At 30.3% G+C, this 19,393-nt stretch overlaps 1 protein-coding gene across 1 annotated transcript; it reads left to right on the plus strand.

Annotated features, from left to right (window-relative positions):
• Positions 1–656: 656 nt before the first annotated feature.
• On the plus strand, positions 657–18,809 carry LOC112601246 (cadherin-86C-like). Its single transcript, XM_025348739.1, is given in 19 exon segments — positions 657–869; positions 4,162–4,402; positions 5,305–5,549; positions 5,660–5,743; positions 7,095–7,361; positions 9,122–9,245; positions 9,304–9,496; positions 10,041–10,131; positions 11,057–11,209; positions 11,539–11,869; positions 12,967–13,142; positions 13,489–13,585; positions 13,895–13,996; positions 14,101–14,305; positions 14,409–14,514; positions 15,604–15,731; positions 16,873–17,460; positions 17,971–18,210; positions 18,212–18,809. Coding segments are annotated over 18 exon segments (3,789 nt in total). The 5' UTR covers positions 657–869; positions 4,162–4,203; the 3' UTR covers positions 18,672–18,809.
• The last annotated feature ends 584 nt before the right edge of the window (positions 18,810–19,393 follow it).

The raw sequence follows: 19,393 nt of genomic DNA on the forward strand, positions 1-19,393 counted from the left end.
TAATATAATATAGTGATTTGTTTGGTGATTTAATGATAAACAACCTATTATTTTGAGTGTTCAAATTTGAATTTTTCTTTTAAAATTATTCCTAAGTTTCGTACATATTTTGATATCATAAATTATTAAAAAATTAAATACACCAGTCGAGTATACCTAGGTTATTAATATTTTATTTTTAATGATGATAATGAAAACATTGATCAATTTTATTATAATTTTAGACTTTGTATGAGACGCGAGTCAAAAGTGGTCATCGTTTATCATGAATATATAGTTTTAAATACAGTCACGTTAGTATAATATTGCAGTTATGTAATAGGTATGTTTTTGAAATAATGATTGATTGGCGAATTGTACGTACTACGTAGGTAAGTATACGAATATACATTCGAAATTCTTATTTATCAGTTAATAGAACAACAAGATCAATACAAGTTATAAATAAGTCTTCTCGTGCAGAATAAGTACATTTCGCGGGAATTTAATAGATTGGATTGAGATAAAGGCGAGTCGTTGGACGACTTCTTCAAATGAATGTACGTCGCAATGTTTGGTTGTCCGGCGTATCCACGGCAACACAATTAGCATGCAAGTCGTCTAATGGTCAGAACCGGCTGTGGCTACGTCTTTCCATTTATATTAGCACCGTCGAATCCTCGGGAACAATAATACCATATAATATTGTTGTCGCACAGGTCAGTTATGTATCCATTCATGTAATTAACACAAAAAGTAAAACAGTAATAAGATAGTCATTTTTCTTAAAACAGTAATAAAATGTTATTTGGCCTTTGATTAATTTATTTTTAAATCATTTTACCGCCACGTCAAATGCCAGGTGTTCATTTTCAAACCATGCGTATACAGTAAGTTTATTTAAAGTTAAACTTTTAACACCAGACTTGCTTCGCGTTGTACTTTTTTTTCTTCGATAAAAATCATTATCACCCAAAGTTTAGTAAGTAGTTATTATTATATCATAGCACGAATTTCACTTTATTTCGTGGTTACTCTCTTCTAGTTTTGGTGTCGATTTATGTTTTTTTAGTTGACTGTAATTTGTATACCATAATTATATGCGTAGCTATGAATTTTGAGTTGACTATAGTGCGCGTTATTAGGCTAATATGTGATAATATTTTATTTTCATAATTGTGACAGTACCTAATCGAAGATCACGATTTTTTTGTAATATAATTGCGTAAATCCATAGTATTTTAACTCTTTATTCATATACTATATTTTATTTTAAAAACTGTATCGAACAGTTTATGAATATTATTACGTAACAAGTATAAATAGCGAACATATTTTGAAAATTTAAATATGTTTTGACTAATTGGCTAGATGACTAGAGTTTGGTGTTATTTTTTATCAAAATCTTATTTTCATTTTTGTAAAGTTTTAATATAGATACATTATCGGTGATCAGAGGTTAAAGATATATTTTATAAAAAAGTAAATAATGTTTGTAGGTAATCATATCTTATGAATCTAAATAATTATAGAATCATATAATATCGAATTTAAGATGCACGATATACTTATTAATTACATCAGTATAGACATCAGTTGATAAGTTTATCTTAGACAATTTAATAATTTACATAATAATAATTTATGAAATAGGTACACATACACATACATCATTCGTATTTCGTAGTATACTAAAACATGGGGTACCTTCTTTACATAAAATATAATACGATTATCGCTAGCTTTACGTTTTGTTTATTTTACAAGTATTTATTTGCTCTTAATGTATATTTTAAAAACTATGTTTACTATAGGCAGTATATAAAATATAAAATAAGAATATTACTCACTGTTAGATAGGTCTGACTTCATCAGCAGTCTGCGTGCAAATGAATCGTAAGATAAAATTAGATTAAAAATGTGATTTGTATAAGTGTTATTCATATTTTTATCATTTGTTTTCATTATTATGAGATTGTTTTTATAATAAGTTCTTATTATAGTTTCGTTAGCAATTAATTATATTTTGATCATGGTAATTATAAAATTGTAAAATATCATTCAAATGGAATATCTAAGGAGTTTACATTATTAAGAGTGACTGATAATAAAATGTAATTCTTCGACAAAGTTGTTAGTGCTTAAACGCAATTCAAATAGTAACCTAAAATTAAAGTACATATTATTTTTAACTCTAAAAATTAGTTATGTGAATTGTTATTTCCAAAATTTAATAAACATTTCACGAAAACCTTATTGAAATATGTTAGAAACATATCAAAAAAAAAAATGTTGATATTTTTTGATAATATAATGCTATTTATACCTATTATCTCACCGATAGTTGGCGAACTTGATTTGAAATGTAATTTGTACAGAGAATCATTAAATATTACGATTTTAAAGTAATTAAAACACGTAAAAGTGTATATTTAATGTATTATATTTTTTATACGATAATTCATCAAAAGTACAAATACTACAATAATTAAATCTGTTCATTAAATTACGCATGAAATAAAATAGAAAAAGCATTTACAGTTTAAGTATAAATTGTGTAAATTGTATAACAATAATTTGTGGTGATTTCTAGAATTTGGAATTATGGTTTAATATTATTTTTTAGCTATATACGATCATTCCAAAATTCCATAAGCTAATATAACGTAGGAATTCGGAATGTGTGTAAGTATAAAAAATAAAAACTGTATTTTAATATTGTAACGTTAAAAAATAAAATAAAAATTGAATTTTATCGATTTGTTTTTACTTGAGCTCTAATGAGTATGCTAATTTAATTTTGTACGCGTATTCGCAAGTAGGAGGTACGTGCGTACATAACGTCATGTTCACATAACATCGGTCGTAACATACCTAATAACATTTTCGGGTCAAATCGCCAAGAACGCAATGCATTTTTGCCGGACCCGTCTGTAAGGTAACTGACCACTATAATATAGTACAATACATATTTAACTACCCTTTTTCCTCGCCGTGTCAGTTGACTGACACTGTCTAGAAAATTGCGTTTAGCACGATTTTTTCGGTAGCATTGAAAGTAAAATAAAAATCGCAAGTTATAAGAAAATAAATGAATAGCCTCACAAATACATAGACGGAAATATTTATTTATAACAGCGAAGTGGTAACGGTGTTTTATTGAGCAAATTTGTATACTTGACTACTTAACGTGTAAAAATATTATTAAGTTATATATGTAAATATGCGCATAAAACAAAAAAAAAAAAACCGAAAATCCGTCTCAGACCTTCTTATATTTAGTGTTTTAAAAGAGCGCCGAAGGGCTAACGACCGGTAGTCACGTGAAATTGGATTTTCGTTTTATTCGTTTTATTACTGAATGGACACGGGTCAAAGGCTCCGGCTATTCCGTGACCTCGTTTACCTCCACCGTCCGTTCGTATTAGACTGTCACATTTGCATTTATCGAACCGAGAGTGTTTCCACACACGCATGCACATACGCACACAAACACACACCCACACCCACACTCATTAAGAAATCGACGGTTATAAACGACCCGAGAATAAAAATATAATATAATAATAATAATAATATAACCGCAAAATCGAGGCTCGACTATAGAGTTTATAATACGTATATACACAACACTGCATGAGTATCTATTTCGTGGGCGCGTTCAATGAATGGATACTGTAAGAACTTTGCTAAAACTCGTCGGTTATGTGTACTCGTAATATTATTCATTTCATTCAATTATAATATAGTAAAATATTCTGCAGGTTTAAAGATCAAGAGTTATCTGATATCAAGTCGGGGCGATCTCTGTACCTGTATTATGACTAGGTACATATGTATATCGTGTATACATAATAATAAACGTGAGAAGACGGTTAAAACTAAATGTGCCCACACACGGAATTATAATAATTGTATTATAATTTATTATAATTACAGTTTAAAATTGAATTTAGAAGAAAAAAATTCATAACTCGAGTTACATACTGCAGGAACCTACATGATTATTTGAATGATATCGAAACGAACGCTGCCGCGCGCGTTTATAATAATGTAATATAAATATAATAATACATAATTTGGTGTATTATATTGAACACATCATCGCCCCAATGATAATACATTTTGATAAATAAACCACGATTAATTGTGATTTGTGAAAAAATGCTTTATCGTGTTTAGGTGTGATTATGAGGCATGGCGAGTACGCTCTAGCAGCTGCAGATGAGCGTCTGGACCACGTTTCTGGCGATGGCCGCCGTTGCGGTCGTCACAGTCGCCGGTAATTACCCAACGTTCGAAGGCGCCGTTGAGTTTAGGGACAACTTGATGGTGCCAGCCGGTGCACCCGTCGGGTCACTCATCTATCGATTAAGGGCTTCCGATCACGACAAGGATTATCCACTGTATTTCCAAGCCACCGGTAAAATCGATATATTATAAAATATTTTATTATTAATCATTTACGCATTATGAAATGTGTGATAAATAGGAGGAAGGTACATCAATACTCTACGTTTCTACACACGCAATTTATTATTTCATCCTCCTCAGATAATATTAGTGTGCATAATATATAGAGTGAGACGCATGTAAAACGTCTTTGAAACTTTCTACATTTTATCGATTTGTAACATATATTAGGTGGAATTTTTATCAATATGTTTTTTTCTTGGACATTCAATTAGCAGAATTGCGGGTAACATTTCTCGATAAAATAATTTTATTTAATAATATTAAACAATATTATTTACACTTTACTTTTTTCAACTTGTATACATTGGCTTACAACTTCAATTATTCTCCTTTGTATATTTGATTGCTCAAATTTTTTCTTTTAGTTCCTTAAAAGTTTTAACTCTTGCTTCAATTTTAATTTGCCATATATAGAAGTTACAAGAATTTTCTGAAGGTGTTTTCCTTCAATAATTTTTTTTTAAATATTAAGATTTTACTTTTTAACAAATAATTTTTGCTTACCCTCCGAAATGTACGAAATTATATGTCTAACCAAATTTTAGGAATTATATTTTATGTTCATCAAGCTACTTTCATTTATAAAATTTAATAATTTAAACATAGAAAATTTGCCAATTAATAGTAAATTATTACTTATTAGTAATACCCAAAGCCTATTATAAATTATCAAATGTTTAAAAAACACAATTTATAAAATCTTTTTACAATTGACTTTTAATTTGTTCCTAAATCTTAAACTGCGTGTATAGTGAAATGATAAAAACTATAATCTAACATTTTAATACAACTACAGTCATTAAGTAACTGATAGATTAATGGTTTAATTATTTTAAAATTATATTTTAGATTTTGGCAGTTATGTGATAAGAATTGAAAATCTTCCGTGTCCCCCAAACACCACGATCGGTTGTCAGGCAGATGTGTATTTGGATCGAGTTCTGATTCCAGGTCAGACATTTCAATTCAGGATAACGGTGCGGGATACTAGAGGAGATACCACTACAGTGCCAGTTCGATTGGTGGCCACCGAAGCTCGGAGTGACGTCGAAACGATATTTCCTCACATTCCTGCAATCATTATCGTGCCCGAGGTACGAATTAGTAAAATGAGTTTGTTTATCATTAATTTTTGACATTTTTAAAAAATGTTTTATTTGAATTTATTTTGTCTTTTGTTTGCAAACCAATGTCATACTAACAGGATGTCAAAGTCAACACTGAATTAGAATACGTGATCGTCAAGAAAAATATGGAATCGCGGAAGTCGGCCAGTATTGAGCTAAGGGTAAAAAATGTTAATACCTATCACTTATTCTTATATAATTACTGTTATAACGTTGTATACTGTACTTATTATTCATAATAAATTAGTAAATTAAAATAAATGCATATTTGGTTAACAGTAATTATATTTTCAAAGTAAATATTTACCAAAGGGTTCAATTAATTACTTTTCAAATTTGCTTATGTAATTCTATACTTGCTTAGTTTTTTAAAAGTAAGTATTTAAGTATAATATTTAATTATAGTGAGTATAAATATTTTTCTATTTACCAGCTATTACACTTATGGTAATAATACAACTTTCTAAAAACACTTGGCAAAGTTAAACTTAAATAAATACGTATTTACATATTTTAGTGATGTTAAATTCATTTAAAATATTTGTATATTATTTATATATCTTACCGCGTTTATATTTTTGACATCGTGGCTTTCGAAAAAACGTTATTTTCAATAACTGCATATACTATAGCTTAATGCAGTAATAGCTATAACTATTATATTGATGACATGTTGACAGTAAAATTTTATCTTAATTTTTGAAGGGAAGTCATGATGAGCGAAATCTGTAGATACATAGTTAAAATGTATTTTATATAACGTAATTTTTTTGATATTATATTCGTATTGGCGTACTAAATAAATAAACCTAATATTCACTGACTACAATTAAAGGCAGCTTTAAAATATTTTTTATAATAAAAGCTTATCCAGCTTAAAACATAATGTACATATTATTAATGTACAATTTAAATAAAAATTAAATTAAAAATATCTTCGTATAAAGTCCATTATATTCCTTTTCTATAGTTAAAGCTCGTGGTGAAGAGGGAATTTTAAAATTTTAAAAATGATAACGTAATTAAAATTATCAGAAGACTGTTATGTTATCCAATAAAAATATAAATATTAATGATAACAAAAATATTCAATCAATACTTAAAAATATATATACATATATAATGAGTATGAATAGTAAAAAGTTAATTGATTGAAACGACGATTTGTTCTATTCACCAAGACATTAAATAATATATTTAATTTAATTTTTTTTTTTTTTCAATTGTTGCACTTAAAAAGATACACACCGAGTTTTATATTCACGGAGTCAGAGATTAAGAGAGCATATGCGAGTCAGGGTTTTTGATAATATTTATTTATACTCATTTTTTTACCGATTTGTACAGTTATACTTTTATATAATATTTTGTTTTATACTACTATTACCGTGCATTTTTTAATATTTTTTTTTTTCATCATTTTCTCTGTACAAATAAATAAACCACAATGTAAAAAAAAAATAAGCTTTTCTCACGCGCGTTACATGTTATATGCTGAAACGTGTGTTTTAGGGATCTTCGGAATTGACCATAGGTCGGTTGCGTATGAACAAGGACACGACCACCGGTACGATATCGGTGTCCCGGCCGTTGGACTTCGAGACCAGGAACATGTACCGATTGCAAGTGGTCGCGTTGGACATGTACGTGGAGATCGGCAAAGATTCCAGAAACGCGGCGGCGTTCGAGGTCATCGTGGTCGTGGAAGACGTGCAAGACACGCCGCCGATATTCACCCGACTCGAAACAATAGTGCATCTGCATAACAACATGTCCATTGTGAGGCCACTACCATTCGTTTATACACACACGCGCAAAAATACACACATAATATTATATTGTATATTAACCACAACGAATAGTAACAATAATAAAATAATGATGATAAAAGTAATAGCAATCATAAAATATTTAATAATAATAATGGTATCGAGAAGAAATCGACTTTGATTTCGATATTATGCACTATATTATATAGTCTATATATGTGTAATGTGTGCGTACATTTTAAACAAATACCCATTAACATGTTAATGCACCAAGAGAATATCCAGGTAAATATGCGGAGAAGGATTGGATATAATGCCATAAAGTGTCTAGAGGCGCGTAATGAATTTATTATCGTAATTCTCTTCAGACTAAACAAGATTATAGTTAGTTCACAAGAAGAATCCCCACACGTGACTTTATTTTAGTCTTCGTCTGTTTTTGTTGAAAGGGTTTTTTCGTATTAGCATTATTATAATCACAAATATTTAAGATTTAAAAATGTCCATAAATCGCTTCAAAATTAAAACACTGAATAAATATGTATAAAAATAATCCCCCAATTACCTGTAACTTTTACGTTTGATAATATACGTATTTTCGTATTCACCTATATAGGTATGCTATAATAATATTATAGCATAATAATATTATTAAAACTAATAAAACATGTACTGTACATTTACTGTGTTACATACGAAGACCATTTTTGTACATTTATGTGGCGTTCTCGTAAGGAATAAGCCGGTAGATTCTTATGGAAGTTTTCTATGAGCATAATGAAAAATAATGACCGAATACTGCACATTGGAACGTTAAAATAGCTTTAATAAAATTACAAATATTGATTTATTCTATGGAACTTTGATCGCGTGTACAATGATACGAAACAAAATCGTTGCAGCTTTTAATTATTGCGATGGTTATCAATTATTTCATTAGTTAAGTTGTTTATTTGGTCGTTGTTTAAATTTTTACTCGCTACTCATATATATATAAATATGAAATTAAGTGAAAATACCATTTTAATAAATCTTAAAATATTCGTAACACATATTATATAGAAATTAAATAAAAAGTAAAAACATTTTTGTTTAAATAGAGGTACCTACTATACTTTGTAGTTTGTTATCAGTAAAATTTATTTAATCAAGGTAGAACATAAGAAAAAAACCCGTGTAAAAAATCAAAGTGAGAATAGCGCGTAATGATTATAAGTTGGTCAATATACAATGGATGAAGAATGACTAGGAATCACAAAAATGACTAGCGTGTTTGAGAATAAGAGGTGAATGCAAATGCGTCAAAGACATCAGTGTATAAAACAATTAATTTTTTTAATCGAGTTGTGAAAGTAATTTTTGTTTATTGTTAAGCACTATAAAATGAACGAGGACAATGAAGTCGGGCTTTGTATAAATTTAAAAATTATTTTGTATTTGTCGAAGTGAGCAAATGTATGGATTTGTTTTTAATGTTTGTTCCATTGCTCAATGACATATAATATTATTAATTTAAAAACTCAAATTTTATAAAAATAATGTTTAAGTTATTAAGTTTTTCAACCGTGTAACTACACTTTTTAGAATTTGGTACTTTAGTACAAAGAAATTATATAAAAATTGAAAACATAAGAGCCTAACACAAAACTTACATTAGAGATATCAACCCTTGATCAGAGATTCTATATCAGAAGTTTCATTAACAGTGTCAAAGCCACCGCTAATTGAACAAAATGTGAACTACGTCTATTTTATTTTATGATTTAACAGGGAGACGTTGTGACAAAAGTAGAGGCAATCGACGGCGATAGGGGTCGACCTCGGCGAATTAAATACGGTTTGGTGTCGGAAAATAGGCCTTTCACCGTGTTGTTCGAAATAGGTCTATTCACAGGTTGATAACCATTTGTTGGACATTGTTTGGTATAGAAATACATTTTATTTTGTTGTAGGCGAGGTAAAATTGAAGAGATCTATGTCAGAGCTGACTAAAATAAGCGGTGGGAAACAGCCAGCCATATTGACCGTGATAGCCGATGAAGAAGTGACTGAGATCGGAGAGCCTGCAGCCATGTCCACCCTGGCCGACATAGTGATTATGCTTGAAGACAAGGTCGATCGTCCACCGTACTTCCACAATGCAAAGTACACATATTGCTTATGTTTATACAATCATAGATAGTGTTTGATCGTATTGTCCTCGTAAAAAATTGTACTCTTCCTGGGTATTCTCATTTAGCCGTCGCATATCTAAACTTTAAAACGTAGGTACATTATTATATTTTGAACATTGATAGAATTTAGTAATTTAATAATTTTAAATACATAGTTTGAAACTTCATGTAAATCCTATATTATTATAATAGGCGAACAATTTTATTATTTTTGTGTTTTGAGTCCAGGCGAACAAAAATGTTATGCACTTCAAATTTTGATAACTATGAATGTCTTATAAAATAAAAATGTTTTAAAATAATATTTAAAAAATATTAAATTCATAAAAAAATTATTTACGTGGACAATAACGATGATATAACATGTATAAAACAAATTCGAAATACTATATAATATCCATATATAATCGCATATCCTGAAGTCCTGCATATTCAGCCCCATTATATATGTATATCTATTACTTAAAACAAATTAATATAAAAAAAATATAAACGATATTATGTTGCGTATACAGTTACGCTTGTCGCTTGAACGAGAATAGCGGTCAGGGAACGACATTGGCGTTCACAGAAGGCTATGTGTTGCAAGTGCACGATGACAGTACGGTATGTATATGTAGCATATACGTACGTATTTACAATCGCGGGCTGTTTAGTGATGAATAGGGCTAGTGACTTCATGTTCTAAAAAACCCTTGAAATATGCATGCATTTATGCCTTTAAAAATATGCAAAAATGTTAAAATAAGTTTTTAAATTTTAATAATATTTTATTTTTCATTAAAAACCAAAAATTACAAATTTATTTATTACTTAAATAAGAAATTTTTAATTTAAGTTTCACAGTACAAAAACTGTACCTAGTCTAGAGTATTACTATATACTAATTATATTAATGCCAGACGAAAACATATACGATACTAACAGACGAATTGACATCAACTGACTGTATTCGGCGTATAGGATAAAGATATCGGCCGGACTTCATGTTTTTCACAACACACAAATGATCGAGAAAACACACAGTAGATAGATTATTTAATTATTTATAATTAATCATTTTAATCTATTTTTTTCAATTTCTAGAAAATGAATATTAAATATTGTTAGTACGTATAAAATATTATTCTTTATATGACATATTGTTTTAAATTATTTTTTTTTAAAAAATATATGAAATATATATTTAAAATACAAATATAACAAAATATCCACTTCAAAGGAAAAAAGAGCTGAACATACAAAATATGCAAACCAAAAATGATTGTTTTAAAGTTTAAACTTCTAGAGACTATACGTAGTACTTACTATAAAACAAATTTCTATATTCACTAGAGTCTTTATCAAAGTTCTACTTTTTTTTTTTAAATGTATAATACTTAAATAATAGTTAACTCAAAAACAAAATTGTTATATCGTGATCTATATTTTGCTCATCCTTAGCAAGCGTTTGTAGATTTAGTATTCGAGTGTTATTATTGTATTGATTTTTATCTCTATAACATACTCTTTTATATGTATGTAAATATAGGGCAAGGAGTCTGTATACGCGTTGACTTTGGAAAATAATAACGGAACTTTTGAAGTGACGCCCGCCGTGATTGACAGTCGTGGCCGGTTCACTTTTATGGTGCGCAACAATCATCTGCTGGACTTCGAAAGTACCCGGTCGGTCCGTTTTGAGGTTAAGTATAGTCGTGTTTAGCGTACATTACATCTATGCCAAGAGTACAACAAGAATTTTATAGTTTTAGGTTAAATTTTTGTCATTGAAAAATATCTAATTTAAAATTTATATATAATCTGCACACTCGGCACTGTCGACGTGGTGAAGTGTTCATATAGGTTCAACTATTTTTAAGAAAACTAAAAGTATAGGAACTGTGTCCGGTTACAAACCCCCTTATGATGTGCGTATTCCGATGAAATCCGAATTCCAAACGGCTCATCGCGAAAACGACGACGGTTATCAATCGCAATAACTAACGTCCGCGTGATTTCGATGGGTTACAGGTGTTGGCGTCCGAGCTGTCCGTGCACGGCGATCACACGAACCGCACTCGGACTTCAGCCAAGGCGTCTGTGGTTGTGTACTTGGACGACGTCAACGACAACGTCCCGCGATTCACCGGTGCTGCATACGACGTCCAACTGCCCGAGAACGCCACGGCCGGTGTCCGCGTGACTACCGTCGAGGCCGTGGATCCGGACACAGGACCGTTTGGCAGCATCCGGTACACGGCCGTGTTGGGTTTCAAGAACTCGTCGTTGGTGCTCGATCCGATCACTGGCGTTATCGTAGTGTCTAACGACAATCACGGGTTCGACCGAGAAGAATCCGCGGGTAAGCAGCTGCAACAACATGTGTAATGTATTCGGTCAAAACGTGCCCTATGGCGAATGATAATGCGCCGATGACGCGATAACGAACGATTTATTTGTTTGTCTGAACACCCGTCGTAATGAGCTCGACAGTACACGATATTTAAGTAATTAAGTGTACAATACAATACAATAATATAAAAATGAGTAGGTATACACGTTCAAATACTCATGAGCAGTCATGACTTATGCGAATATGCATGATAAATACAATTTAAGAACTTTAATTTATATTTTCATATTTAAAATGAGAATAAGATAACGTTTCGAAATGCTTTGTTTGAAATAGGTACTGCTTAACTGTTCTATAACTAAATAAAATAATAATTTTAGATGAAATAAATTTTATTTTTATTTTTTTTTATAAATAAATCCGTGAAATTATATAAAAGTTTAGGGTTTAATTAGAGTTTTAAATTCTTGTAAATAAAGCTCACGCAAAATCTTGTAAAAAAATTTTAAACCTAAATTAAAATCAAAATTTTGTACGTTTTTAGTTAAAAATAATTCATAAATTTCCACGATTTTGACGAAATACAACGAAATTTGAAATTCAAACACTTATAAAAAAAAATTGTGACTACGTATTTTTCTTATTTTTTAATTGCCGTTAACACATGTAAAACATTTTATTGCATTTTTAAGCGTTTTTACTTTTAATATACGAAGTTGTTATAAATAAATTTAAAAAAAAAACTATAGGTATAAAAAAATGAAAATTTCAAATGTCTTTGTGTATAGCTTGCATAAAAATAGCCAAAATATTATAGTTAAGAGGGTAGATTTTACATTAATTTTAAAATATTTTTTTATCATCCATGTATTTAAATGTGTTATTGGTTTTAACTTACAAAATTGTAAAATCATTTTTAAATTATACTACTCTGACTTCAGAAATTCAGAATAACTACTCAAAAACTCGTCTTATGTATTGTTTATTATTCATAGTAGATATATCATTATCGTATTGTAAGACAGTTTACAATTTTAGTTTTAGTACTACAAATAGTTGAACAACTACAGCGTACACTTACCGAAAAACTAACTCTTTAATTATAGAGTACAGATTAACTGTGGAAGCTCGTGACATGGATGGAAGTGGTTTGGCTACAACCGTGCCGCTCAATATACACGTATTGGACATAAACGATGAAACGCCAGTTTTCCAGGATACACCGATCCAATTTGTTTTGACACAAGATATGCGTAACTTCACAGAACGAGCTTTTATCAAGGTTAACGGCTTTTCATATCTCTAATGACTATTCATATATATTACAATATTTTGTATAATATTATAATCAAATACACAATTATATTAAATTAAATTGTGCATTATATTTAATCATATGATGACTATAATAGCACAGCATAAAAACCATCACAATAAAAATTAATAACTATACCGCCCATACATAAAGCTAGTTTTACAATTAAAATCTCGAAAAATTGTACTACGTATAATATAATTTTAATTACTCCATCTTATTTTATTTCATATTCTACAACCTAAATACCATACTATAAGACACGTCTCGTAATATTAATTTATTAATACTTTTGTTCTTCTCTTGTTCTTAGGCTATTGACAAAGACGCAGAAGCCCCGAACAACGTAGTGCGTTACGAGATAATAAACGGCAACTACAACAATCGCTTCACCCTGAATCCAGAAACCGGTAAGGCTCATAGATATACACATGCACGACTCGTACAAGCAGGCGAGCGCGTAGACGTTATATTATGTTTTTCGATGAAATATTATCTTATTATTATTTTTGTGATTATGTGTGTATGTGTGTGATATACTCACAATTTACGACTCTTTTGTGTCCGAGCGGCGTACATATTGTCGTGTCGTGCTGGTATATTATTCTATAGTATAATAGTGACCACCTAAAACTCCCAAACTAAAATTTTATCCTTTCTCTGGCAATTAATCAAGCTTGATATTTATTTTTTTTATAACTCACTCTAAAACGTTTCAGGTGAACTGTTCATATCCAGCGATTTGTACGATACAAGTCGAACTAGAAGAGACTCGGCAAACAGCGCGTTCAATGTACTCACAGTCAGGGCTTATGATTTAGGTGAGACTATAATTGTTCGGATCTGACAGCAAGTTTTTCGCGACAAAACTTATGCCAATCCTAATCACCTAGTTATTTATAATGCATTTTGTTCTATATTACAGGCGTCCCCCATCGGTGGTCTACGACACAAGTGAGAATTTATCCACCGTCGTCTGGTGCTAGACAAATGACGTTTCTTATCCCTGCTTCGATGGATTTTGCGGCCATGCACAATTTGTTAGAACGCCTGACGGGCGGTAAAGTGACCATTAATTCGATAAAGCCCAACTATGAACACGCCCAACGACCAACTGCCAATGCAGACAAGTATGTAATATATAATATATGTGCGCCTCATAATAGTATTTCTGTCTTTAAACTAACAATCAATCTAACGAGGTTATATCGTATTTTTATTGTATGTGTTCAGAAATATTGTGACCGCCACCGTTGCATACAATACGAATACTGTAATCGACGTCGATGAATTCCGCAAACACTTAGTTCAATGTAGCAATGAAGTACAAATGGCCCAAGTAATATAATTATTATTAAAATTATAATTCGATAGAGTATGCAATTGTATTGTAATAAAATGGGTCTCTGCATTGTTCTGTATTTAAAAAAGTTAAATAAACTATATCGATTAAAAAAATAAGTTCAAAATTTCCTAACAACAAATCAAATAAAAAAAAAATAACCAGTCTATTAAGACTCATAATTGAGTAACGTTAATTATTTTTAAATAGTCCATGATCTATATATACTGTATAATTTGTGTTTTGTTTTAATAATTTATTTCACTATAAATTAGTTTTTGTGAACTATGTCATAGTCCATATGTATAAACTAAACATAGGTAGGTAATTAAAATAATCTAACAAATTTTTTAAATCTTTATTTGAAACTAAAATTAATAAATATCCATTTTTTATGATAAACGAGTCATCAAACAGTAGTGTATTCAGCATACATTTTTTGATTTCGATCTATAAAAATTAAACATACTTGTAGTATTTTTTTTTTATTTTTTTTTTTTTTTTTGTTAAAATAGAAGTCTGCTGTAGTGCGTGTACTGTGTAGTAGTGTAATTTAATGACGTGAACTGTTACTTTCTAACTCGTTAAGAATAATTAAATTATAGTATTAAAGATTGGTAAGATTATTAACTAAAATTATATGGGGACAATTAATTTTACAAAAAGATCTTAACTTAATACTCTATTACTCTAATAATTAAAAGTTGACTAATGTATAAGATTAAAAATAAGTAATAATTGGTTACTATTTTTAGAAAAAAAAAAATGTACATAAATTAAGTATTCATAGGTTTTTTGTTGGGTGGGCTTCTGTTTCATTAACTGGACTGAAGAACAAGGATATTTGTTATGACTGCTAAAGTATTTTACGCCTAATGCTTCTACGAGTATTATACAGTTAATCATATGAATAAATTACTGATTTGTGTTTAAAATGGACAATAAATATTAATTTGACTAGTATCTTAGCCATTAGATTAACTGTTCTAGATGTCTATCACAAACAACAAAAAAATATCGTTACCAAATGTTTTATTATTATTATTATTAATTAAGTAATTAAACTTAGAAAATGTTTAATTTCAGGTAGATTACCGCAACGATAAAAATCTGTCTTTCTGGTTGAATTTATTATTATTGTTAGCCATATTGTTGGCGGCCTTATCATTGTTGTTTTGTTGTTGTTATCAACAATATCTTCGATTTATTCACAAGTGAGTATTAAACATAATTCATTTTCAATAGTCAGTTATTAGAAAAGTGGAAAATATTAAATATATATTATAGATATATCGATAGATACTATTTTATTTAAGTATACATTATACGAAAATAGTAGACATGATAAAAGATTTTAAAAATAAATAATATTAAATTATAAAATAATAAAATTGCAAATTTGTAGTATTTTTTGGTATTAACGAAAAAATATAAACCTATCAATATATAATACAGCCTAATCTAGTACTTATTTGATTAAAATTTAAAATCGGATAAATTTATAATAGGATAATATTTTATTTTGATAGTAATGTATATGACAATAAGAACAAAACTTAACCTAACCTTTAGTGTTTAATATTGAATTATGTTTTGAACATAACAATTATTTAAGGCGTATGATTTTAGTTTAAATAAATATTATTTGAACAAAAACGGAAATAAATATTTTTAATGCAATTATATAGTATAAATTAAGTAACTCAAACAAACATTTTAAATTTAAAACTATCATACATTTTATATAAAAATAAAAATAAAAAATTGACTATTATGCAGATGAGTATATAGTATAAAAAAATACTATAAAACATAAAATACATAATATTTAAAGTATATTAGTATGTATACAGAGTACAGATCATTAGTGAACGGAATATTTTTATTAGTCGATTATTTAAAATTTATATAGTTGAAATTATTTATTTTAACTTACTTATTTTGATATTTCTTATAGTCCCTACGTATTTGCACCAAGTGTTTCATACTGTTGCAGTATATAGTAAATTGATGGTAAAAAAAAAATTACATAATATACGATTATGAGATTTCCCAGGTGTTCATTTTAAAACTAAGTTTCCAAATGAAACAAATCGATAGCGATTATCGTTGAATAATGGTTGTTATAAATCATATTTGATGTTTTTAAGTTTATCACGACTAATAACGAATGACATAACTACATATAACGTTATAACAACACCTATAAGTAGTGCATCATAAGTATTAAGTTATGATCATTATTCACGTATACTCCATAGGTCGTTTGAACGTGACGAAATGGTAAAGTTAGTTAGCTGAAATATTTTCGTTTTATTGTATGTCATATAATTATAGTAAAATATAATTTTTCAGTAAGTTACACCACGTCGACTGTATAAAAAACAAAGGTATCCAAGCGCCTTCTCCGAGTTATAGTAAATCGGCCGAAAACGATCCTCAACATAAGGTGTATATTTTGAGCGAAAAACCGGTAACTCCTATCCGAATAGCAAAAAGAACAAGGACAATGGTGATACCAAATATGATTAGGAAAAAAGCGAGCGCAGAGTCATTGCTCTTAGAGGACGTTGAAGGCAACGAATATAGGATCATAGACAAACGGAGGTCTTGGTCCGACGAGACAACCGACCAGAGACAAGAAATGTTTTTCAAACAAGGCAACGCAGAAATTTTACGTATAATGTCTAATGATTCTTTGGAAGTAATGGACTCAGCATCCAATATGGGCGGATTTAATGCGTTTGACGAATTAGCCGGTAAAAAAGTAATTATGAACAAGTTTTTGAATAGTCAGCCGGACGAGATCGAGGTTAAAGATCAACATAATGAAATCGTCAAAGGAAATGTAGAGAAAACGCAACTCGAAGAAGTAAAAAAAGAAGATATTGAAGAAGAACAAAAGAAAATGACTGCATTTCAAAGGGACGTGTTATTAACCAAGTGAGGATAATAATTTATTTTGCATGGTAATATTATCGTATCAGTAGTGTTGATTTTAGCAGAGGTGCAGTAGAGAGTGCAATGCACCGGAGTCTCGAGATTGAGGTTGTGTTTAGAAAAAACTCAGGTTGCAGATGTCTTAAATTTTCTAACTGTAAAAGGGAATAAATTATTAACAACTACATTATATAATGTTCCAGAAAAAAATTAAATCTAAAGAAATCATCTGCGTTTGTTTATTCTAGATAGGTAGTCATGTGGATTCGGTTTTATTCCTACTTCTCGTGATTTGATCTAATGTATAGCACACGTATCAATTCTAGATGTCTCTAGTTGAAATGTTTTCGTTTTTTAATTCGTCATCATTTTTAACAAACGCTGAAATATATATATTATGTATATACGATTAATGCATGTATGTATATAGATTTGGTTCCCATCCTCCCGTGATTTAAACCCTGCACTGCGTATTTGAGTGTTGAAATGTTCGTTGTGACATACTTTTCGCAGGTTTTTGGCGGAGGAACAACAAAAGTTAATGACAAAACTGGAGACGAGGAGTTTGCCGGGAGCTAATATGGCCACGCAGACGGAGATGCACGCGGGAACACAGACGACTAGATCGTGTTTGCGGGTCAGCGGTGGTAACCGCAGATGGAGTTACGACGAACGTGAGTGTTCTGAGTTCCGCTGCCGCATCGTCATCCAGCATGCCTCGCGAAAGTGGTATTCAGACAGTCCGATCATAGAGGGATGGCAGCAGTTCGGGCGCCAGCAGCGGCTTGCGGTCATCGTTGGCCGGACGCGGAGCCGGGTCGGGATCGGTAGCAGGTGGATCGGGATCGGTGGCTGGAGGGTCTGGTGCGGGAGCGGGAACGGGGCCGGCGCGGCGGCGACTGTTCGCCACGTCTTCGGCGTCGTCTGCGTTGTCTGCGGACGTGGCGGACGCGGAAAAGCGCAAGTCCCGGTCCTATTCCAGTATTCGGGAACTTGACCTGGACAGGCAGTTGCAGTACATGACGCCATCACTCAGGTCCCGGGCCTTGGCCCGACGACGGTTGTCTACGTCGTTGCCGCCGCACGGCTACAGGGCACCGTGCAGGTCCATGCAAATGTTGGAGAAGAAAAGCGTGTTCACCATAGCGTACGGCGACGTGGCCACGCAAAAGATCAACTGTAGCGCCGACTCGTCCTCCAACAATTGGGAATGATTTTGACTTTCCCGCTCCGATCGCCGTTTATAAGCTGTAGATATTATATGTCACTGTGACGACGCTAAAATATTATACAATCGCGACCAAAAATCAGTATATAATAAATTATAACTGTTATTTTATATCATTATTCGAATCTCATAGACATATATATTTACACATATATTACTCATTTATTTATTTTAGCAGAATTTTATTTTATTTTGTTATAATATCTATAATTATATATTTTGACGTTTACTTATTTTTGTTTAAATATATGATACAAAATGATTTCAATGGAAAACATCAATTATCTTATTTTAACCTTTATCACGTCACATGACATTTTAGAAATCTTTCGGGAAAATAAAATCTATAGTAGCTTAGAAATATTAGTAAAAATGACATTTCATAACATAACATATTACTTAATACCAATAATGAACACATTATGTTAAGAGCAAGTATAACATATATGGTATATACGTATACGTTTAAAATTGTGTATTAATTAAGTATATGTTTAGTTGGGTTACGGGAAAGTCACATTTGATATTTACTAAGATTAAAAAATATAATTTTTAAGATATAAGATATTCTAAAGAAATTTATTTTATTTCATCCATCATAATTTATAAAAATTAATTTTATATTTTAATTTGGGGTTTTGTATGTTGTTAAGATTTTCAAAAAAAAATAATAAATAATAAGGAATAATATAAAATTATAATACCAAT

The sequence above is a fragment of the Melanaphis sacchari genome, unplaced genomic scaffold, assembly GCF_002803265.2.
Source record: "Melanaphis sacchari strain LSU unplaced genomic scaffold, SCAv2.0 Contig76_pilon_pilon, whole genome shotgun sequence".
Lineage (NCBI taxonomy): Eukaryota > Metazoa > Arthropoda > Insecta > Hemiptera > Aphididae > Melanaphis > Melanaphis sacchari.